The sequence below is a fragment of the Cheilinus undulatus genome, linkage group 2, assembly GCF_018320785.1.
Source record: "Cheilinus undulatus linkage group 2, ASM1832078v1, whole genome shotgun sequence".
NCBI classification, from domain to species: Eukaryota; Metazoa; Chordata; class Actinopteri; order Labriformes; family Labridae; genus Cheilinus; species Cheilinus undulatus.
In genome coordinates this window covers 46,303,038-46,328,040 of record NC_054866.1, presented here as the reverse complement: position 1 = coordinate 46,328,040, position 25,003 = coordinate 46,303,038, and the positions used below count along the sequence as shown (strand labels likewise).

Below are 25,003 nucleotides of genomic sequence, written 5' to 3'. Positions count from 1 at the left end.
AACACAATTCCTGCGATCGTCCTGGCTAATGTTCTACTTGTGTTTAGGGTTTATTTGAGTATTGCCTGGTCTCAAACCTAAACTTTTTAAAGACCCCTAAAGTTGCTGTTTATTTCTCTGTCAGTCTGGTCAGCATTGATTTATTTTAATTGTGTAGAGATATAAACATACAATTTGACCTTGTTTAATACAGAGTCAAAGCGGGACAAAACACTTGAATTGGTTATCATACCTCTCTAATGACTATTCATTCTGCAGTGGTTTTAAGCACCCTGCCTTGTTTGTATGTCTCCATATTTAATCAAATTACAAAGCTTCAAGATGGTTTTGATCATTTAACAGCAGTGATTTATTTTAAAGTAATCCCTATAGTATAATAAAAGCAACAAACTGGAGATAGTTTAGAACAGCTATGGCTTGTATCTGAAGTGAGACAAGCTTTATTTTGCTGACAGAAATGTTCACACAGCAGGCTTTGCAGTTGAATCATCAATGACAGTGGATTCCTTGTTTTCCACAGGCTGGGGAAGTGACCCTTACTTTCTATCCGTCTGTGTAAATATGCTTGCCTGGACAGTTTTTTGTTGAAATAGGGCAGGACTGTGAATGTGGGGCAGGTGTATCAGGATGGCTCAATACACTTGTATGAACATGAAGCTGAAGTGTTATTATGACATGTTTAAGCAACCCAAATGACATCATTTGTCTGGACTTACATGGCACTTGTCCTATTTAAGTATACTTAAATGTACACAAGGTTGAAATATTTGGCAAAAACTTTGACCTGGGTGAGAGTATTGATCTAGTGTGTCCTCATAAATGTCTTTTTATGCTTATCATAAGCCACATTTACCAGAGAAATGCAGACAAAAGTCTTAATTGAAGATATATAAAGCAAAAAAGGGCCTGCATTTCTCAGACATAAACTGCCAATGTAGCAAGAAAATGTTGTGTCTTGAAAGGAAATACCTGGATCCCAATTACTTGGTACACTAAACAAGTAACAATTGTTGACTGCATTTGCAGATATTTGTAAATGTTATAAGTAATTCAGATGTTATTTTTGACTTTTTTTAAATAGTAAAATATTGTGTTTTTGCCAATGTAGGGTAAGCTGATATTTCTAAATAAAGCTTAACGTTAATTCATGCAGGACGCAGTTGTCATACGCTTAGCCAGGATCAGCTGACATCTGACTCATCCCAATTATCACCTCCCAGCTCCCACAGCCAATTACAGCTCTTTCTCTCAACACAGTGGTGTATTTAAACATGACATTCTTCTAATCCTTGCTCGAATTAATGCTGATGCACCACGCTGCTGCTGCTGGCAAACTTAACCTCCCCCACCACAGCCTCCTCCTTTATAGCATAAAGCTTGTCGCACCCCCATATTGAGATTCATGCTTCTATAGATTAATTGCTTTTGAACTAATTTTACTGTATTCATTATGCATTGTCATGAATATCCAAATGGGCAATTCTAGCTATGTATTCCCTGGAAAATCAAAGCATGCTGCTTGACTGACCCAGGGAGCATCTTTTGAGCAGAACTTTCTCTGCTAAGTAAAACTGTTTATCCACTTTGCAGTAAAATAGTAAAATGTATGGCAAGGGTGTTCCTGACTGAAATACATTTTAGCAGATACTGATATTGATACTGATATAGAATCTCTAAAGTTTAAGGAATGAAGATGAACAATAAAAGACTTTAGCTGACGTAGGTCTGTTGGTCAAGCCTGTTATAGGCCTATACTTACATTAAATATATCAGTTGTCAATATCAGCAAAAAATTTAATATCTGCTGTTATCAGTAATGAACTTTTCCAAATAATATTGGTTAATACCAATATGCCTATGTTATCATGCATGCTGGCTAAAATAAGTTTTTTTCCTGGACCTTTCACCGCAATTGGGATTAGAATTAGTGGAATTTGATTTTTTACTACAAATTTGAGCAATATACTTGCTAAGAATCCAGTTTTTGTTGTGTAAGGACTCACTATTCATTTAAAATCTAATTACATTAAGGTTTTTAATAATATCAAGCTTTAATAGCAAAAGAGAAGAACTAACTAGTTATATTAAGTATTATGTATTGGGTCTACTGAGACAATGACCATTGGAAAACTTTTATTTTCTTTATCTATATGTCTTTTTGCAATAAAAACTAGCCATCATACATCCGGTATCCACACAAATTTGCCCATTTGGAGTAACAAAGCTGTAACTGGGTGAGATGTGTGGTACATCCTAGATGGTCACCAGCCAATCACAGGGCTGACAAACATCCATCCATCCATCCATGCTCTATACCACTTATCCCATTGGGGGTCATGGGGGGCTCGAGCCTATCCCAGCTGTCATTGGACGCGAGGCAGGGTACACCATGGACTGGTCACCAGCCAATCACATGTAGAGAAAAACAACCAGGCGCATTCACACATGAGCAATTTTGAGTCACCAATAGGGCTGGGCAATTAATCACAAATTAGATTAAGTTGCAATATGACCTGCTGCAATTTACAAATCACAACAGTTGCAATGTTTCTTAAACTTAAATGTGTCAAAATACCAGTGTAATACTTTTTTTGCATGAGATATTTTATGCACATCATGCAAACATTCAAGTTTTTAAAAATAAGTATTCCTGTTTTACGTATTTAAAATGACATGGTATAAAAATGATCATCCTTTCAATATACTAGCAATTGATATCAAAATTGCAATATGAGGCAAAAAAAAAAATCCCAATTAGCTATTTATTTTAAATTATTTTGCCCTATTATATTCTATATAATATTGTAAAGGTTATAATATAAAGATTAATTGCTTGCATTTATAGAAAAATATATCAGATTAGGAACCTAAAAATAATTGCATATTAAATTGCAGTCACAATATTGGGGGGAAAAATACAATCAGATTATTTTCACAAAGTAGAAGTGGAAAGTGAAACTCAATTCCTACCCATATCAGAGAATGTACAAGCCTCAGTGTTTTAAAAGTAAACTAAAATCATGGCTCAAGGAAAAACAATCATGTGATCACTGATTTAAACCTCTGAATGCATCAATCTTAGAGACAATAAAATGTATTTTTAAATGTGTTTTTAGTGATGGACTGTTGTTAAGCATGTTTTGTTTTAAATGCTAGCATGTTTGTTTTTATCAATTGTACTGTATATTTTTTACATCTTCTTGCCCAGGGACCACAGATTGAAAATGAGCTTTATAGCTAACTCTGGATTAACAGTTTTGTTTTGCATGTCCCCTGTCAAACAAACTAATAAAAAAATAAAATCGTTCAGCCCTAGTCACCAATTAATCTAATTAGCATGTCTGGACTGTGGGAGGAGGCCAGAATACCTGGACAAAACCCACACCTGCAGGAAGAATACTGCAGTCTTTACACAGAATGCTTATGTCTGACCAGAATTCAAACCAGAACCTTGCTGTGAGGCAACAATGCTGCAGCCCTAAGTTTAAAAAATATATATTATTGATTAAGTTATCTCTTATGTTATAATTTCTTTAGTATTTAATCAGATATTTTTACTTTAAGCTGGTCACTAACTTTACAAAAAAAAAAAAACAGCAATGTCCCCTTTGAAGGCTCTTTTTGATATTTCTGAATGACCTGTCGGAAGAATGGGCTTTGTTGTTGTGAACAGAGACTGATTTCATGACTGGCTGAGTTTTTAGTTATCTAAAATTGAAACAACTTTAGAATAGCAACAGAATTTTCAAATGTTGAAAAATGTTGCAGCTTGGACTGTCAAGGAGTAAAACGCAGCATGACTGAGCAAAGAGGCAAGACAAACTACATCATTACCTACATGCAAGCTTACATTTCATTTTACTCAGTAAACTTTGGATGTTTTCTTGAAATCTCAAGGAATTAACACACTATCATGGGAAAAGCAGCTCTGTCAGTAATGATAATGTGATAAACAAGTTGGGATACAAACTAGAAGTTAATCTAATCATAGCAAAATAAAATAAATGGATGTATGTCTATTTAGTGCTTCTGTGCATCAGTGACTACGACAAGCCCACATTTGCAACCCACTGAAAGCAACCCTGAGACGGATTTTTGGGTCAGTTGGTTTACTGATTTCTTTGCTTTTTTGTTGTTTTAAAGGGATACAGAGATTCTTTGACCTTCACACTTAATCTGTATTGCTTATTCACCCAGTATTGACTAAATCAACTGCTGATACACTGTCTGGAAGATAAATGAACTCTTCCGTCATCAACTCAATCATTATTGTTTTTACTTGTCTGTCTGTCGGAGTGAAACTGGCTTCAGCAGACTAGTCATATGTGACACTGACATGAGAACACCTGGCATCTAAAGTAATAAAGCTGAGTCAGCAGGCAGTGCAGCCTTTCTGTAAAGTGCCTCCAAATGCTGTGATATCACTCAGTGGTGTTGTTCTTGACAGAGATCATTTAAGCATTGCCAACAAGTGTTTTTATTTTTTGCAACTGCCAAAGTATGAGGAACTTGTGGCTTGTGAAGACATGTAGGATGCTCATCGAGAAAGCTGTCTGTTGGATAGCCTGAGGGGTGAGCGTGAAGACAGCAGGTGGAGAAAGTCAGCACTGTCCTACTTTTTTGCACCCTTTAATTAAGGTTCCAAGCGTACCTGTCTTACCCTAAAGGGTGGAGCTAGACTCACTGTAGTCTGCTGGTTGGTCAGAAGAATCTTCCATTGGGACTGCTGCTTGATAATAGACAAACACAAAGATAATTTTTGTGTTGCACTGAGTTGAACAGCTTTAAGCATGCTCTTTAAATAAATATTGATTTAGCACATAGACCCCATGAGGCACTGTTTATATTGAAATCACATTTGAGTTCAAGGGGAAAAGTTCGAGGAGCAAGGATGGGTGGACATTGGCTGTACAAACTCAAGCAAGATCAGGGTTTGCTGTCCAAAAAACCAACCCAAATTGTGCTGTAGAAAACTGGCCCAGTTGATAGAAATACATAAAAAGTGATCTCAGTCTGAAGGCAGTGCTTTTTTCCTTTGCATCAAACAATGAGTGACAGATTTATTAGAGAAGAAAGAAAGGAGTCAAGAAGACAGAAAGCAGAACGTGTTCATACAAATCTCTTGGCCTCTGCTTTTTTAATAAACAGCATGACAAGTCCTAATTTCAAAAGTGCTGATAGGGAATCATTCTCATGACAAAATCTTGAATGAAGCTTAACTATCCTCCAGGCATCTGATGTCTGTTCTACTTTTCAGGAGCCATGAGCTCTCAGGCGACCCTCGGCAGCAGCCTGCTGTGTAAGTTTCCTCAAATCCCCTACTTGTCTGTTTTTTTTCTCATGGTATATTTGTGCACTTGAGAGTTTTATTGTTTGCTAAGCGCCTGTGGTGTTTTCATTGTTTATATTCAGTCCAGACCATAAATGATGACCTGAATGCATCGCTGGCTACAGCTGATGAGTTATCCAGAGAGTTTAATTCCCTGCTGAAGGAGGCTTCGTCCAACGATGACAACACAACGTCTGGATTTCAAGTATGTGCACACCCACACATGCATGCGCATGCATAAACCTCAAGCACAAGTTTTACTGTATACATGTGACAATGCCCCTCTTAGCTACCATACCAAAACAATGAATTTGATTTAGGAGCAGTATTTAAAGACTGGAACAAAAATAAAGAAAGAACAGTTTCAGACTGCTATTTAATCAAAAGTCCTTCACCATACATTTCGTTGTTTATTCTTTCATATAGGGCAAAAGCATGCCAGGGGTTGAACATTTTTTAGTCTAGATTGAAAGTGTTCACAGCAGTCATCGCTTTATTAGATTTACCTGTCCACTTACTTGCTAACACAAATATTTTATTAGTAATGTTGTCAAAGATTTAGATTAATTTTGGGGTGCAAATGGCCTAACAGTTTGGTTGCACCCCATGTATGAGGTTTCAGAGATTGATTGATTCTTTCCTGCATGTCTCTCCCCTACTCTCTCATCCCTATTTCTGATTCTTTCCGTTGTCCTCCTATCTAAATGAAGACTTAAATTGGATTAGTTAATCAGAGGTGGAAAAATACAATTAAAAATTGTATTCTGATTAATTGCATACTGACTTTAACACACAGATGGTCATAGTTGCTCTAAAAATCATATGAGAACTATGCCAAAAATTCCCTTTATTTTTATGTCTTTATAAGTTTATCCATCCCAAAGATCAATACAGTCTGACATAGATTGATAAATCGGCAACCTGCCCGCAGTCTCTCCTTCTCCTGTGTCAGCGAAGACATGCACATTTTCACTCTTTTCTATTTGATATAAATTTTGTTGTTTCAGAGACTAGTAAAAAGTTCAAATGATGTTCAGAAGCATTATTTTGTAACTATTTTAATGGAATCTACTTGTAATGCAAGTATAAGTATATGCAAATACTGTAGGACTGGACAGGTTAATAATCCAAAATGGCTATTTCAGCTCAATTTATCTGTGTTCATAGACCACATTTGTAGTTTAAAGTAAACAGTACTGGATCATTTACATTTTTTTTCTAATTATATTTAGGATTGATTATCCCTTAATCTGCAGACTTTTCCCAGAATTCCTTTGGGCATTACACCATTAGTGAAGTTGCCCACTCAGTTAGACAAGTCCTGTGGGGACCAAAATACACGATGAAAGAGGACTTCCTGGTTCAGTGTGGACCTTTAAGTTACTGTTACTACACTAGAAACCCCAACAGGTCAAAAATACGTCAACGTTTTTACGTAGTGGAAATAAATCTGTTGAGTACGCCGCATTCCACATTATTATGCAAATGACATTTTTCTCTGATTTTCTAAATATCAATGCAAATGACAGAATATTTTTCAAGTCATCAACAGTTAGAGTATAATTCAAATGTTTTTGAACAAACTTCATAATGATTACTATTTTTTTTTTAAATAAAAAACCTCAAAATGCACTTTTCCACATGTTCCACATTATTAAGCAGGCCACAGGTTTCAGCAATATGGGAGAGAAAAAGGATCTCTCTGCTGCTGAAAAGTGTCAAATGGTGTAATGCCTTGGACAATGAATGAAAACATTCGATATTTCAGGAAAAATTAAGCATGATCATCATACTGTGAAGAAATTTGTGGCTGAGTCAGAGCATAGACGGGTTTGTGCAGATAAAGGCATAATGAGGAAGGTTTCTGATAGACAAATGTATCAGATTAAGAGAGCAGGTGCTAAAATGCCATTACAAAGCAGCAAACAAGTATTTGAAGCTGCTGGTGCCTCTGGAGTCCCACCAACCTCAAGGTGTAGGATCCTCCAGAGGCTTGCAGTCGTGTATAAACCTACTATTCAGCCACCCCTAACCAATGCTCACAAGCAGAAATGGTTGCAGTGGGCCCAGAAATACATGAAGACTCATTTTCAAACTGTCTTGTTGACTGATGAGTGCCGTGCAACCCTGGATGGTCCAGATGGAGGAGTAGTGGATGGTTGGTGGATGGCCACCATGTCCCAATGAGGCCGGGATGTCAACAAGGGGGGGGCGGAGTCATGTTTGGGCCGGAATCATGAGGAGAGAGCCGATAGGCCCCTTTAGGGTCCCTGAAGGTGTGAAAATGACCTCGGCAAAGTATATAGAGTTTCTGACTGACGACTTTCTTCCATGGTACAAAAAGAGAATTGTGCCTTCTGTAGCAAAATTTTCTTCAAGCATGACAATGCTCCATCTCATGCTGCAAAGAATAGCTCTGTGTCATTGGCTGCTATGGGCATAAAAGGAGAGAAACTCATGGTGTGGCCCCCATCCTCCCCTGACCTCAACCCTACTGAGAACCTTGGAGCATCCTCAAGCTAAAGATCTGTGAGGGTTGGAGGCAGTTCACATCAAAACAGCAGCCCTGGGAGGATATTCTGACATCCTGCAAAAATATATTCTAGCAGAAACTCTCCAAAAACTCACAAGTTCAATGGATGCAAGAATAGTGAAGGTGATATCAAAGAAGGGCTCCTATGTTAACATGGAACTTGTCCTGTTAAGATGTTTTTGATTGAAATAGCTTTGATTTCAGTAAATATGACCCTCTGATGCTGCAATTTCTACAAATGACCATTTTCAGTTCTTTTCAACCTATAAAATGTTTTAAAAAGCTGTTGTGCTTAATAATGTGGAACAGTGCAATTTGAGGTTTTTAATTTTTTAAAGATATTTTTTGTCATTATGAAGTTTGTTCAAAAACATTTGAATTATGCTCTAATGGCTGATGACTTGAAAAATATTCTGACTGTCATTTGCATTAATATTTAGGAAAATCAGAGAAAAATATCATTTGCATAATAATGTGGAACACGGTGTAATCAGTACTTGTACATTTATGTGGGGTTAATTTGACTTTTGAGTTAAAATACACTGTGGAAACTTTCCTACATTTTGAAAATATATTTAACTCCCTTTCCCTTATTTCTATCACATACTTAAGACTCGAACTTTTATGTCATTTAAGATAGGTCAACTCAAGTGACAGAACCAGGAAGTCCTCTTCTGTCATGTTCAGTGTACCATCGCTCTCCAGGGCAGGACATCTCTAAGGCTATGTTCACAGTAAAAATATCTGATTTCTGAGGGTGTGAACAGCACAAGTCACACCCAATCTGACCTTTTTGAATCAGATTCAGGCCACTTTCATATGTGACTCTAAATTAGATACACATCTGATCTGAGCCGAACAAAGAAATCAGATCTTAGTAAAAAAAACCCGAATTAAGCACTCACGCCTGCAGTGTGAACATAGCCTAACTGGGTCAGTAAGTTCACTCATGGTGCAAAGTGCCCAATGCCTAAAGGCATTCAGGGAAGAGTCTGCAGACTGAGGGATTATTGTCAAATAATTACAGTACAATTGCATAAAATACTTAGAATAATTGAGTACTGTTTACTTAAAACTAGAAATGTGCTCAATCAACTCAGAAAATAGTACTGAAATGTGAACAAAGCTGGTAAAAACTCCTGCAAGTCGTCCGAGGTCATTTTTGAGTTTTTTACACATTGTGAAAGCATAGATTCCAAGCTTTCTAATGGTGTATCATACACCTTAATCTGAGCATATTTTACAAAGATATGCTCATTTGAATGTTAACTTCTAGTTCCTGCTTCTTCTGAGAAAACCAGGCTCAAAGTTTCAGGACTTTTCCTACCTTTAGACAGGCCGGGTGATGGGCGTGAACAACAGGGCCACATTTACATAAAGTCCACCCAAACCAAGCTTCTGAATCAGACTGGTGACGCTCATCAGAATATTCCCATAGGAAATCCGCCTTCATCAAACTTTCACTGTCGAGTGATCTTGAAGTTGTCCGAAGTCTGTTGATAATTCTTGCTGCTTCTTCATGTCTCTTCTACTTTTCTTTGTTGAGGCTTGTTGTTAAAGGTGATAACTAGAAACAGCTGTATACGTGCCAAGGGGGGTGGCGTTTGAGCCATGCGGTGTTTGTTATTGTCCATCTTAATGGGCGAAACAGGGAACAATGGCAGGCTGAGTGGCCAATTATCACCCCGCAGTTTCGCTTTCCCCTCCCCTCAATATCCTTGCAGCAACTGTGAGAATAGGGCATTTTTAAACACAAAATTAGCGCTTTTAAATATCACATTTATGTTACTTTTTTTCATCGAATGAGTAGTTTAAATGTCGGACTTGCATAAAATGATCATTTTGAAGAAAACGACTTTGTATCCATTTTTCTCAACCACCGGAATGCTGACTTGCAGGAACTTTATCTGGCTTCGGTCACAAATAGTCATTTTGGATTTACAAGTTAAAATAATTAAATATTTTTAGCAACTGTTCAGTCTTACAGTGTAGAAGTTACAAGACTCAAGGGGGAATTGCAGTGGATGAGGAACATGTAGCTTTACAAAAATACTTATCCATATTGTAATAAGTTTGAATTAAACAGATTTTTAAGTTTATGGCAGTGCCCACAGTGTAGTTTAACTTAAAGTCAAAAATGTACAAATGAAAATTGATTCAGTTGATATAACTTAAAATTCCAAAATACCTGCTACTTAGCAATTACTATTCTTTCAGAGTATTACTTTAAAATATAATTTATGATATTTTGAATTATGTTAATTTACCTTGGATTACAGTGATTAATTATGATTATTGCTTAAAACGCTTACTGTTATTTGATTATTATTTTAAACAATTGACAGTACTACTAATTAGCCAATCACATGGCAGTGACCAGTGAATTCAGTACATAGACACTGTTGAGATGATCTGCTGAGGTTTAAAGTGATTTATGTGACTTTGACAGTGCCATGGTTTTTGGTGCTAGACAGGCGGTTGTGTCACAAACTGCTGATTTTTGGACACACCCATCTCTGGTATTTACTGAGAAATATTCAGTGAGTAGCAGAACACTTCCAAAATTTCTTGTAGATCTTAATGATGAGAGGAAAATGACCTAGTTCAAGCTGTTATAAAGGCAGTAATAACTCAAATAACCACTTTTTAAAAGCCAGGTATGCAGAAGAGCATCTCTTAATGCACAACATGCCAGACCTTGATACAAAGGGGCAGCAGAAGACCACACCAAGTGCCACTTATAGAAATCGAGGCTTCAACTCACAGTTGTTCATCTAAATTTGACAATAGAAGATCAGTGAAAAGTTGCCTGGTCGGACGAGTCTCAATCTGCTGGAATATTCACATAGAAAGGTCAGAATAAACAACATTAAGGCTTGCCAGACCACCAACAACCATGGCATGTTCACAGTTACTTAAATCACCTTTCTTCCCATTCTGATGCTCTGTTTAAACTTCAGCACATCATCTCGACCACGTCTCCATGCCTAAATTCATTGGTTGCTGCAGTGTTATTGGCAGTGTTAGCTATCCTCACAATGAGCAGTTGAACAGGTATGCCTAATAAAGTGATCATAAGTGTATACTATTGTAATGAATATAAAAATTTTAACACATTGTCATATCTTGTTGAAAAGAGTCCTTGAAGTCTGTATGAAGCAAAAACATAGCAGAAATCCCCCTAATCATCACAAATAATTCAATATCAATTTATAATATATGTTTTGTCTCTCTTCAGACCAGCTCTACATTCTCCAAAGAGCGGCCACAGTCCAGCATTTCTTCCTACACAAGAGAGTCAAGTGGCAGTAACGGCAGCTCCAGCTCTTACCCTTACTCCCCCATCTCAACAACTTTCAATCCCACAGACTCTGTCTTCTCCAGCAATAAAAGCGTACCATCCACTTCTGTCTTCCCCTCCAGCCCGCAATCATCCCCCAGGCTCAAAAGACGCTCTCCACTTCCTCGTGCTGGACCTGAAAGCTACTCGTACAGCCAGCCAAGTCCCAAACATTCCCCTCAACTCCGGAGGCACAATTCCCCTAGCCGTTATGACAGAAGCCCAAGAGGCTCTATAACTTACATTGAGAGATGTCCATCTCCGAGCCCCACAGCCGCACCTTTTGATATCTCATCTCCCTCACCCTCGTTTCCTGCCTCCCCACACCTTCTGAGCCCTTATGACAGCAGCTCTTTGGGCCGCAGGTCCCCACGGCCAGACAGAAGCCCCTCTCCTTTGTCTGTCAATCCAATATCCAGCACGCTGCCTCGAAACGTTGGCGGTTTTAGGACACCTGGTAAGATATTACATCCTCTCGTCCATCTCAACTGTATAATTATGAATAGATTAAACTCACCAGACCCATAGACATGCCACTTTGAGTCAATATAACAAAGTGAGAGCTACCTTAAGGATTGGCACACTGTGTATGAAAAAAACATTAACACTGTGTATTATTGGCCTTTGTGCCATATCATTTACATTATTACCCGTGTTGTAATAGAATTGAAGCAAATTAAACAAATAAGACTGGGTCTCATAAAGGTTCAGTCAGTGAGTGGCAGCATGTTTCTTTTGTGGTCCAAAGAAGACCAAAGAAGAGTATTATTTGCACTTAAATGCCGCCCTTGCACACTTTGCCCCCTTTTCTTACTTCATGTAAAGCCACATATCCACATAAGCCACATATTAAACATATCGTTAAACATTTGTTTAACCTGTTATAAAACGAATCGCTGCAGCATTGGGCTGAGCAAGTGCACTCGCTGTATGTTGCTTTTATTGCAGACATCAAACTTGGAGAGGAAAGAAGGTGTGTTTTACCTGTTTACTGTGCTGTTTTACAACAGCAGGGGTGGGTAATATTCAGTTTGTTACCCAGCTACTAGTAATGCCAGAGCAAAACCTGCTGATGACAGGACTCAGACTGAGCTGTTGTCTACCAAATATCACTCTGCTACACTGATGGTAGCATGTGTTGTGCACACTACAACACAATGCAGCATTTAAACTGGTGATGGCATAATCTGGTGCTGCATAAATCCATTCTGTGCCTGAAATTTTAACCCTGAAAGTACTGATACCACTTTACCTCCCAACACCACTGTGCCAGGGTGACTGTGGCTCACTAGGTAGAGTCTGTTGTATCCCTAGTACAAGAGGCCTAGGCAAATGCCTACCTTAGCCTAACTGTAAAACTGCCTATGTATGCATGTAACATACTGTACATACTGTACACAGCACAGCATATATGAAGTTTACACTACAAATTGTTCATTCTTTCATCATTTTCTAAGTAAGCCTCTATTTATGTCTTTGACATACTTCTTTAAAACAGCAAAGGGGCAGTAGTAGCTTAGTTTTAAGGACTGGGTTGGTAACCAGGGGGTTGCCAGTTCAAGTCCCAATTGAGCCAAGTCTAGAAATTGGTCTTGTGGCTGGAGAGATGCCAGCCCACCTCCTGAGTGCTGCCATAGTTTTCTTTAATAAGGCACTGAACCCTAAACTTCTCAAGCAGCAGTCTTTTGTGGGTAGCAGCTCCTCACTCTGATATTGCTCCATTTGTGCATGGCCTAGGATCCTTTTTGTGCATGTGCATGCATATCAGCCTATATATGTTTCGCATGCTCAACAACAGATAAAAAGGTTTTGGAATTTTCCATGAAGGATAAATCTTTAAAAGATCATAATCAATCATAAATGAGTCTGTACTGAGAAATGTGATCAATAGCTGCAATAAATGATTAAAATGAGTAAAATTACAGGGAAAAAACCTAACCATAAGTTGATAATATGCCAAAGTGAAGCACTGTTTACTCTGTTGAATTATTATAAGGACTGTCAGGGTTAATTATGATTAAATAAGGTCCACAATCAATGCATGATTTATTTAAATGTGATTAATCACATTCTTTATTGTCCTTTTTGCCACACTTCGCTTTAGCCACTGTAGCATTTCCCTGTGACAGTGATGTGAAATAAATCCACCACTGTACCTTAGTGTCTTAGTAGATAAGTTGAAGGCCATCTGCACATTGTGTTATCAAATATTTTACTTTTTCTATCCCCTTATTTCATTTTCAATCCATAACAAGTCCCTTTTTTATGTGGTTAAGTTCATGTAATATCCATGCAACAGTTTTTTTTTTTTTTTTTTCAAAATAAAAGCAGGTCAGTCTGGAAAAAGAAAGTCAGTTACCCTCAGTTTGAAGCAAAAACCAAAATGAAGCATCTTATGATAAAAAAATACTTTATTTTTTGTGTTCCTTTTCCTTTTAATCAATGAAAAGTTCCTTTTTGTGTGGTTTAGTTCATGATATAATCTTCAATCTGCCTTAAGTTCATTTATTTATTTATTTATTCATTCATTCATTCATTCATTTTGATTTCAAAATAAAAGCAGATTTGTATCCAAACAGGAAGTCAGTATGGGTAGTTCAAGACAGTAAAAAAATCCCCAAAATGAAACTAAAACTGTTTTAAATGCTAAAAAGTGGAATTACAAAGTGCAACCAAAAGGAAGATGAATCAAGATTAACCACAACAATTTTGATATTAGTCATGATTAAGTCTTTAATCATTTGATAGCCTTAATTATTATTTAAAAGTATGCGTTGTCATATGACATTGAAACCAAGGCTGAAAAGTCAAAGGGTCAGTTTAATGAGTGGAACTTCCTCAGAACTACTCAATACATATAAAATAAGGATATTTCAATTATATGCAAATACTTGAAATATCAAAATTAGAAAAAAAAGCTACAAACAATGCTGTTATCTAATGCTCCAACCTGTCCTAAAGAATCTAATATGTCTGGGTTTAATGGTGCACTGCTTTTGCTGCGATTCTTGAACAAACACAGGTTTATGGCTTTTAAAGTATTATTGTTATCAGTCTTTTGTTATACCTCTTATGGATACAAAAACTTTGTCGATTTGCAGTTCTTCTTTCTGCTTTTATATTTCTCTATCTTTCAATTTCCCTTTCTGTTTGCAGATGAGGGTGTGCAGCGGCAAAAGAGCCCAAGCAAGTGGAATGAGACAGATCTGGACGTGTCCTATGACAGGAAACCTCACCACACCTATGACAGTTGGTTCATTTCTGCTCTCTGTTATGCTTCTCTGACTTTGATTTTGTATTCGGTCTTGATTTAGATCAAAAACTCAACAGCGCCTAAATAGCTCTGGTGCTGTTTCCTTTCTGTATTTTGTTTTCTAAACCAACACTTTACTGCTACAGAGACAGAGTGGATACGACAGACCGTGCCAAACAGCAGCTGGAAAGAGTCCAACCTTGATGGCCCTCCTCCGTCCCCGAGCCCTAAAAAGGTGGGCGGTGTCACCAGTGAGACTTTAAAGAGTTGTTACAGTCCAAACACTTTTTTTCAAGTTACAGGAAACCTGCATGGTTTTTCAAGTTTCCTTAATCTTCCTGAGAATCCGAACTAGATGAATTGCTCAACCGACTGTGTGTGTGGATAGAGGCATTAGTAGAGACGACACACCTATCTACCAATCTAAATGAGGGCATTTATATTTTAGGGAAAACCATGTTTTTTTAAACTGTGTAGAAATCCATTTTAACCTATTAACATAAGCTGTCAGTAATAAAATATTAAAAGTATGTAATTTTAACCCCTTATTGGGAAAGGAACCTTACGTACAGTGCTTAAAAAATTTATTAGACCACCTGTCATATTTGTCTCAAAGACCATCCAGCATCATGAAGTGCTTTAATGCTGACTCTTTCATTTTCAGTGAGCTCTCCACGTTTTACCATTTTGAACGGGAATGAGGGATTTCAAACTGAATTCACCCAAATTTGAGCCAGCTCACTGGGCTTCTCTGAGAAGTCAGAAATAAATCAAGCATAACATTCAACCACTAAAACAAATTTTTCTTTTCAGGAATGCAAGTAAATAACTATAATTTGACATATTAATCAAGAAATATGAATGTGCTTTACTATTTTTTCAGTTTTTTTGTAAATAAGTAAATTAGAAAATTCATGGATAACAGTAATAATTATATTTTGGCATTAAAAATATAATGTGGGTTAAAGAGCTTCTACATATTGGTGTAATAAACATTGCAGAAACATAAAAAATGATTTTGGAAATTACCAGTGCTGTTAATTTAGGGCAGCTGTGGCATAAACCTTACTTTGGTTAGGGTTAAGGTGCTCTAATGGATTTGTTGAGCACTAAATATGGTCACTGCCTTCGATGCCTTTCTCCAACTCTCTCCCATTCAGTAGAACCAGAATAATTTTTCTCAGCCAATCACTGGAGATCAGTCAACATCAAAGAAAGTGGAATTACGCAATCTGACCAATCAGCAGTGGCCCAGAGCGTCTCAAACTGTTTCCACAGAACTTGAAAACTCCAGTTTAATGCCTGTTGTGGTATAACAATGATTTAGACAGAATATGAGACATTTTTAAAATTTTCTAGTAGAATTAAAAAGAAAAAGTGGTATAAATAGTGAAATATAGTCAGTTTTACAACAGTTTATCGGCCCTTTTTGATACTTAAATATCATAAATTGTTTTTTTATTTTTATTTTGAGCCTCATCACTGCTGAAACTCCCTTCACTATTCAATATTTGTGATTATTATAGGTGTCCTGTTGGAATTACAAAACTAGTGGCACCACCGTTACTTACACATTATTCTGAACCTAGTCTTGCCTCCAAAAGAGGTCAAAATCTAAAGACAACCTCACCATGTCTTGTAAAATGCATTGCATAACTTTAATGTACAAGTGAAGACTCATTAGACTCTTTTTTTCAATTTTTGACATTTTCATATGCATACACTATATGAATTTCCCCTTTTTTTCTTTTACCTTACACTGGCATGGAACCATAGATGATCACTTTGTAGACCTTGATTTTTGCCATGATAATGAAAAAATAGACATAAGCGACAAAAGTAAAAGTATTGAGATTTCCACCAGTGATATTCTAGGGTTTTAAATTTGAATTTCCAAGTATTTCAATGATGCTCTTATTAACTATATATTATCGTCTTTGATTTTGGATGAGATCCTCTAAGTTTAACCATCATCAAATACAGTGATATGCTGTTATCAAGAATTAATCCCTCTTTTCTCTGCTCTCCAGGATCCTCGCTCTAAACCTCTCCAGTATGCTCATGCTTCTCTCCCTCATAACACACGGATATCAGTGCCTCCAGATGTTTCATCCCCAGTCCACTCCCCTTACCACCCTCAGCCCATCATTTCCCGTATTTCTATTCCCCCGACTTCTCCCGAGTCCCATCAGCACAAGCCTATCCCCCTCTCTGTTATCATGCGTCTGCAAAACCCACGCTGGGGAGCAATGTTAACCCACCACCCCAGGGTCCTGGGAGGAGAGGGCAATATGAGTCCTTACAAACCTATCGTACCCATCCCAAGGGAATTCTTTCACCAGCCTGCTGTCCTGCCGCAGCAACACCCTCCTGAGCTGAGGCAGCCGATGATATACAGTGACGGTATGACACATTAAAGATCAGACCCACTGAGGTTCATACATTCACATCATCCATGTTAGACTTGGTGTTCTGACTGTGGTTTGGTTTCAATTATTGCAGTGCTGAATCCAGGAGATATCGATGCAGAGATAGAGCGCCTGGACCTTGTTCATCACATCCCTGTTATTTCTGAGAGTCCCAGCATGCCAGAGGGTGGCACAGAGGTCAGTCCTACTGCTGTACCTGCTGCTCCTCCTCGGCCCCTCAGCCCCACCAGGCTGCAACCAGTGGTGGCCCCCGAGGCCCAGAACCAGGTGGTTGCTGATGTAGAAGAGCTGCTCCGAATCCGGGCAGAAATCCCCCGACCCCTGAAGAGACGAGGCTCCATAGACCAGTCAGGGCCTCTAAAGGCGGCCTCTCACTATCAGCCAAACCAGTACAAGAATCTCATCGACAAGCTTTTTCGCAGGAAGGAACACCGGCAGAGGGGGGAGCAGGGCAGCGAGACCAGCAGCTCCTCAGACGGGGAAGAAACCGCTGCAATGCCTCCTGCACCTTTTCCTACATCTCACACTTCACGGATTCCCCAAGAACTCAAGGTCAGAAAAATGGGCTTTAAATGATTAACATGACTGATTTAGAACAGGGATGGAAAACTGGCTGAGATGATGACTGAGATGAGAACATAATGTATCTCATGTCCTGTTTGTTCCTTCAGAGCTACCATTCCATTCTGCGGCGGTCCAGCCGAGAGCGCAAGAGTTCTGGAAAAAGAGCTCGGCTCAGCCCCCTTGTTCTGGCACTGGATGGAGCGTTGGTTGGAGAACTGGAGACGGTGCAGAGGGCCGTGCAGGAGGTGTGTTTATACACATAAATCATAATATAAAGATGAGCACAGACATAAACAGCACATTATTTTTAAAGACACCTCAGTAATTCTTCTACCGGTTTTCAACTGTAACTCATATTACTGCTGTGCTACTATGGTACTCCCAGTTACTGTTATCTTAGCTGTTATCAACCGTCACTTCTACTTTCATGGGATGAGTGCTGGCTCAAAGGGCTCTAGACCTGTGGTTTTCAACTAGTCTAGCTTCAGGACCTACAACTTAACCTTACAAAGCAGATGGATTTGCCAGGCTGTCATCAGGCAAATCTATCTTGAAAAGCTCCAATCTACAATGTTTGTGAGGAATGAAAAACAGTTCAGACCAATCAGCGATATTTAAGGTGAAGAAGGCAGTAGCTACAGGCAGTACTGAAAACAGATAGCAATGGCTGCCATCAGTGCGTCAATGAGCTGCAGTTTTATCAGACATGGGCTACCTTTCTCTTTGAAGTAGAGCAAAAAACAACACAGAAAGTGTTTAATGATGGAAAATGTATTCTCTCTTCTCCTGGTCTGCTTCAGCATGAGTCTACATTTGTTACATGTGGGATTTGCCAGTGTATACAAGGGCTACCGCCTTGGTAGCTATTTGCATGGATGTAGCTGTAGTAGAGCGGCATTTTAATCAGAACTGAACATTTCTTTATCAAAACAAGATCAAAGAGCCACAAAGTCTCTCTTGACCGAAGATGTTACCGCACATCTCCAAACTGGTTTCAGCGAGAAACTCTGAGTTACTCATTCAGATATTAATTGTAAGGCTCAGGTTTCACACAGCTGTGCATGACTGTCTTATTTTGTGGCCTGATTAGCCTGTAGTGAATGTGACAGACAGAATTTCCCTCCAATTACCTTCTTAGAATTTCCTGAGAAAGTCCTGTCCTTCCCAAATGCTTTGTATGGAAGGTTTCCTAGGTGAATACTGGATAAATTAAATAGTCTACCTGGCATGTTAGGTAACCCACCACAACCCCTTCAGGAAATCCTGATCTAAATTTTTGAAAATGTGTCAACCGCTTGAATGTATTAGATTTAAAACTTGCAGGTTTGACCTTAGATTGAACAAAACAAAAACGTGACTGAACAAAGCAAGCACATTTAAAAACCACATCAATACAGAAACCCTGGGAGGTCATACATGCATTTATTTTGCTGCATTTTCCTGTCAAAGTGGGAAATTTAGGTAATTTCTTGAGGATTCACCTTTTTATCTTGGGGAAATCCGCTTTTTCAGCCAAAGAAAAAATGAGAAAATTAAGTCAAAATATTGGGAAAAGCAGTGAACTCTCTGTTATAGGGCAATGAGTGAAATGAAATTTATGGGTGTATAGCTGACTTCCCACAACATTTTTTAAACTCCAGGCACACATTTGCAACCCACTGAAACATGTTCATGACCCACTTTTGGTTCCAGCTACTTGCCTTCACCTCTGGTTCTCAAGTGGCCTCAGATCTGCCTATATTATGTCATACAGTTTTCTGCAGTTTTTTAGTATATCAGATTTCTTTATTGAAAAAAGGAGTTTAGATCTCAGATGAATAGAACAAAAAGACAGAACCACTTAAACGTGTAAAAAAGGCCTCACAGACTTTTTTGACCCAGTTTTTTTTTTTTTGCCAGGCACATTTTGACAAACCTGCTCTGTGACCCACTTTTAGGTCCTGACCCACCTGTTGAGAATCATTGCTCTAGACAGTTATTATCTTTGACTATTGAAGTAGAAAAGTCAGTTACAACAAAAAACTTTATTTTCATCACAGTATCTACACACGTAACAATGAAGTAAAACCTTAATTTTTTGCTCATAATCGATGTTTTTTTCCGTAGATGAGTGACCCCAGCCAACCCAATGATGAGGGCATCACTGCCCTCCATAATGCAATCTGCGGAGGCCATTACAATGTGGTGGATTTCCTGGTTCGTGCCGGAGCCAATGTCAGCACCCCAGACAGCCACGGCTGGTAAATATTTGCTTTTTCCCCCCTGGTCGTTGGCCTCATTGAAGCTGATGTGTAACTCAGTACATAAATGTGTTGCAAGTCTGCATAGGTGGGGGTTTTGGTGAGTTTATGAAATGACATGAAAATTGTTTATTCCCAAATGTATTTTTCTTATTGTTGGATCATATGCACACAGGACTCCTCTGCATTGTGCAGCCTCCTGTAACGATCGCCCTCTGTGTGAGTTTTTGGTGAGAAATGGCGCTGCTGTCATGGCCAGAACAGAGAACGATAGTGCTGCTGCCTCCCAGAAGTGTGATCCTTATGCTGTCGGATATGAGGAGTGTGAAAGCTTCCTGAGGGGTAAGATGGTTACACCTACGTAAACACTGACCCTGGGAAACTGATATATTTCCTGACAAAACTTCTGAATGTGTGAGATGGTCTGTTGTAATTCTGACAAAAAATATTGCTAATTTAAATCGAAATCTGGTTGGCCATGGCTGATCAGGCAATGAAATCAAGAACACATAATTCTGATTTTGGTATAATCTACAGTATTGGTCACAGAGAGAGAGAGCAAAATTAGCCACATAAATCCAATGGAAAAACAAGTAAGTTATCTGATACAATCTTTAGTCTATCAGTAGATTTAATTTTCTATCCCATTCTTTTTAAAATTATGTCAGAATTTATACAAATTTAAGAACTTAAGCAAGTACTGAATGCATTAAACCTTTTTGAAATCAATAAAAGTTTAAATATAATTGTAACATGGAGGAAAATAAAACAAGAATAAAAATAGGCAAAGTACACTCATGTGTGGATAAACTCCTACTGATATTTGTTTTTTGATGCAAAATGTTTCTGAGTATAAAAATGAATGTGCCTTTTTCATGCCAGTCTCATAGTGAAAGATATTAAGAGGAAACAGGTCAAGTTTATATATTTTCTATTATATTGTACAAGACATTTTGAGGACTTTTGCAAGAGGGGGTCCTACTAGTGGCTGATGATAATGGAGACCTTTGCACAGCAAACTGGTTACTGGTCTGATGGGTTGTATGCAATCATGTCATCCTGAATGCTCCCTGGGGATCACAAAGTGGGGGACAGCCATTAAGGATAATTTGGGACCGAGGAAAGTTTGTACTTCAAAGCTCTAAAATGGACCTTCATGCTGCAATTATCATCAGAAAATTTCAACATACATTGAGTATGATGATTACATTTAACAAAACAGTGAATTTTTCCACAGTTTAGCCGATTTACTCTTTCAAAACTTGGCCCTGTGGTAAACAGCTCAAACCATGGCCTTTTTGGTTGCATTGCTCTAAACCAGAATAACCACATACCCCAACAGGTGTTATCCATTGCTGCATGGTGTCATCTGCAAAGAGCATACTCAAAACATGAACATTTCTAATTTTCTTTTTAAATGAGCCAACACTGTAAGACTGAAACAAAAAATGCAACCACTCTTTCAACAGTCTGACCAGCTCACTCATACCAAAATATGAAGGAGTGAAGAAATCTCAGAGATGGACTTCATGCACAGATGTTAAAGATCTAGTTGTGATGTCTCAAAGATCTACCAGCAGATTTATGATCTATGGTCAGTGACCCCTGATCTACAGACAGATCATATGGCATTATCACATTTGTGAAGAGAAACACCTACCCTCCTAAACTTTATCCTAAATTTTGAGTGAAACTAAAGTTCCTGATAGGGAAGTGTAATTCTTTAAACAGAGAATTTCCCTTTTACACTCCCTTCTGACAGTGAATCTGGTTATGCACGAGTCACACGGTGTTCTTGTCATCACCTCTTACTCGTTTGCTCGCTCTTGGTACATTTTTCTGCTCTTACCTGTTGCATTCAAACATTGTTTACTCAAACTTCACATGAAAATTTTACAAGAGGGGTAGCAGGAAAAGTACTGGATGAAGTCTGGTGAAAACATCTGCCGTTCGCACTCACATGTGCAGCTCACCCTAAAAAATTGGGGGCATTGTCAAAAGTTTTGTGTGTATGTGTGACATTTTTCAAGCTAAGCCTCATTTATTTTTTATTTAACCTTTATTTAACCAGGAAGTCCCATTGAGACCTGGCCAAGGTCATCAAGTCAAAGCTTTTCGTAGAGCACATTAAAAACAACCTGAGTTGACCAAAGTGCAAACTATACATATATTTGTTTTTTAACACCAGGTGTGGAGGAGGCCATGGGGATGGAGAATAGTGGGGTGCTGTATGCTCTGTGGAGCTACCCAGCACAGGCCGTCGATGAACTGAGCTTCAAAGATGGAGACATGGTCACCATCCTGCAGAAACCTGAAGGATCAGAGTGGTGGTGGGCCTCTCTCTGTGGCAGGGAAGGATTTGTCCCAAACAATTACTTTGGGGTAAGACTTCAAAAATTCAAATCCTGATTCTACCTCATTGCAAGGGGAAAAAACTAATTTTTACTTCCTTTTTACAGCTTTTCCCAAAGACTCGTCCAAAATCCCTCTGCTAAGTGGGCCTTTGATGCCGTGGAGAGGGCCGTCTTGAGAGCAGTGCTTACAGCTTCATACTGTTTTGAAGAGCTGTGTCTGTGTGACTAAGAAAGGCTGTTTGCAGTAGGACATGAGACATGTTTTTGATATGTCTGTCAAGGAGAGCTGAAGGAGAAGTCTCAGTATTCATTTTGACCTTGATGACATGAAAAATCTTTTTAGTAAACAGCGTTTGTGCTGGTTCTACTGTAGGATATCATGGTAATTCAGTTATCTGTCTGTCCAGCTTTGTCTGCCAAACTAAATGTTATAAAAGGTCAAATTTCAGCTGCGTTTAGTTAGAATTCAAAATTTCTGACTCATTTGCTGGTTAGTAATCATCGTGATGAAAGTGTATGTTCTTGTTTATCCACCAATCAGTGAGGTCAATGTAGCTCTGTGCTGTAAATAATCTTAGACGGATAGAGAAGGGCCGCTTCATTAGATACTCATCATCTGACATGGAACAGTTAGAGTTCTCTTTCTTGCACATAAGAAATATGCTCACCAATCACTTTATTAGGCACACCTGCTCAACTGCTTGTTAATAACGAAATATCTAATGAGCCAATCACATGGCAGCAGCCATGCATACAGGCAGGTAGACATGGTCAGGACAATCCGCTGAAGTTCAAACTAGCATCAGAATGAAGAGGAAAGGTGATTTAAGCAACGTTAATTGTGCAATGGCTTTTGGTGCCATTTGATATTTCACAGACTGCTGATCTGCTGAGAACTTCATCTGTCGGCTTCTCCAAGAATAGTCCCAAAAAACAAGATAAAATATCCAGGGAGCAGCAGTTTTCTGGGACTTAATGCTTTGTTGATGGCAGAGGTCAGATCAAGAAAATGGTCAGACTAGTTTGAGCAAACAGAAAGGCAACGGTAACTCAAATGACCCCTGAGCATCTCTGATTGTACTAACCTTAAAGCAGATCAGCTATAGCAGCAGAAGACCATACACAGTGCCACTCCTGTCAGCTTAGAACAGGAAACTGAAGGTATGCTTAATGTGGGTTTGGTAAGTCTTGATCGTTGCTGTGGTAAAACATACAGGGGTGGAAAGTAGTCAGTTATTATATTTACCCAGTTTACTGTGATTGAGTAGTTTTTTGGGTACTTGTATTTTTTAGTACATTTTAAAATAATTATTTTTTACTTCTGCTGAAGTAAGTTTTAACCAGAGTAACTGTACTTTTATTTGAGTGCAATAGTCTTGTACTTTTTCCACCTCTATCTACTTGCTTTTTCACACACAATCATCTCTAGGGTTTACAGCGAATATTGAGAAAAAGAGAAAATCTATCCATTGAGTGGCAGTAACCCTTGTTGGTAGCAGAGGTCAGAAGAAGCTGATTGTAAGGCTGCAAAAGCTCAAATAACTACTCGTTAAATCCAAGGAGCGTATCTGAACCCTCTTGTTAAATCTTGAAGCCAGTGGGCTGCGGCAGTAGGAGACTGAACCAGCAGCCACTTCAGCTTAGAACAGAAAACTGTGGCTAAAATTCACATAGAAAAAAATATCACCTGGTCTAACTAAACTCTATTTCTGCTGCCACATTCAAAATAGCGTGAAAGCCTGCCATTTAACCAACAACCACAGCATGTTCAGAGTCCCTCAAATCACCTTTTTTCCCTGTCCTGCTGCTCGGTTTGAACTTGAGCAGATCATCTTGACTGATGTCTATATGCCTAAATCTATTTTGATTGCTGCCATGTGATTGGCTAATCAGGTATTTTCATTAATAAGCTGCTGAGCAGGTATATCTAATGAGGCAACTGATTAGTGTTATAAACTGTTTATTTAGCAAAAGGTTAACATGTTGATAGCATTATTTTTTATTCTCTGTCTTTACTATTGTTTATAACAACTTTTTCTTGCCAAGCAAATGGATTCTCTCTCTAACAACATTTTTTGGCTCATTATTCATTTTAAAGATTTGTGCTTTTTAAAGAATGTACCTGTAGATATCACTTTTGTTTAAGCGGCTTCGGAAGAAGCCTAAAAATAGCCGGGCTCTAATTTTACTAATCATGTGGGTTCTTTATTCTGCCTATCTGGATTCATATCCTTCAGAGGAAAACATTTATAAGAAAAGAAACTGGTCGTTTGTGATTGTGTATATATTCACAGTGATATAAACATGTTTTTGTGTTTTATCTTTTAAGTGTAACACCTTTGTTTCGAGCATAGCTGTGCACTTACACCTTAACTCCTTCTCCACAGAGATCAAATGTTTAGATACTTAATAAATTCATGAGTCGAATTCTTCTGTTTTCTGACTAATTCATGTGCTAAAAAAAGACATGAAATGTCTCACATTGACCAGCAGAGGGCACTAAGCAGTCAAGTATTCTCATCGGCAGCAGAACATTTTCACTTGACAATTAGAAACCAAGCTGAGTTAAACACCATTTATTGAGGCTTTTTTTTTTTTTTTTTGCAATTATATCCCTTTGTTGTGTATTATGTTAAAGCTTCTTACAAGTAGTTTTCCCCATGTTCTTCCTCAATCTTCTCTTCTTTTACATCACAGAAACCCGAGCCACTACTGCATCGCTGAGACTCTTAATGAATCAATTAGCTGCACTTTATGCACAAGGGTAATTACTAAAAAGAACTACACACTATTAATATTTTTTAATTAAGGCTGACTTAATCCTTCTGATCTGAGGACTATCTCTTTCCCACTGCGTTCAGAAAACACCAACGCCTGTATGCTTCATCACAATCCCTGAGGAAGATTACTGTCAACATTGTTTGAAGCTGCCTGCTCTTCTCCTTTTAATATTTATCTTTT

At 38.3% G+C, this 25,003-nt stretch overlaps 1 protein-coding gene across 1 annotated transcript in view; it reads left to right on the top strand.

The window, feature by feature from the left end:
* The window catches only part of ppp1r13l (protein phosphatase 1, regulatory subunit 13 like), a 35,328-nt gene extending 10,856 nt beyond the window's left edge, over positions 1 to 24,472 (top strand). Inside the window, exons 2-13 of the mRNA XM_041812842.1 lie at positions 5,258 to 5,299; positions 5,413 to 5,534; positions 11,101 to 11,659; positions 14,359 to 14,451; positions 14,602 to 14,690; positions 16,486 to 16,858; positions 16,958 to 17,436; positions 17,556 to 17,693; positions 19,555 to 19,688; positions 19,864 to 20,030; positions 21,877 to 22,070; positions 22,148 to 24,472. Coding sequence (XP_041668776.1) covers positions 5,263 to 5,299; positions 5,413 to 5,534; positions 11,101 to 11,659; positions 14,359 to 14,451; positions 14,602 to 14,690; positions 16,486 to 16,858; positions 16,958 to 17,436; positions 17,556 to 17,693; positions 19,555 to 19,688; positions 19,864 to 20,030; positions 21,877 to 22,070; positions 22,148 to 22,183 — 2,421 coding nt within the window. The 5' untranslated portion in view covers positions 5,258 to 5,262 and the 3' untranslated portion in view covers positions 22,184 to 24,472. The remainder of the gene's footprint in view (positions 1 to 5,257; positions 5,300 to 5,412; positions 5,535 to 11,100; positions 11,660 to 14,358; positions 14,452 to 14,601; positions 14,691 to 16,485; positions 16,859 to 16,957; positions 17,437 to 17,555; positions 17,694 to 19,554; positions 19,689 to 19,863; positions 20,031 to 21,876; positions 22,071 to 22,147) is intronic.
* The last annotated feature ends 531 nt before the right edge of the window (positions 24,473 to 25,003 follow it).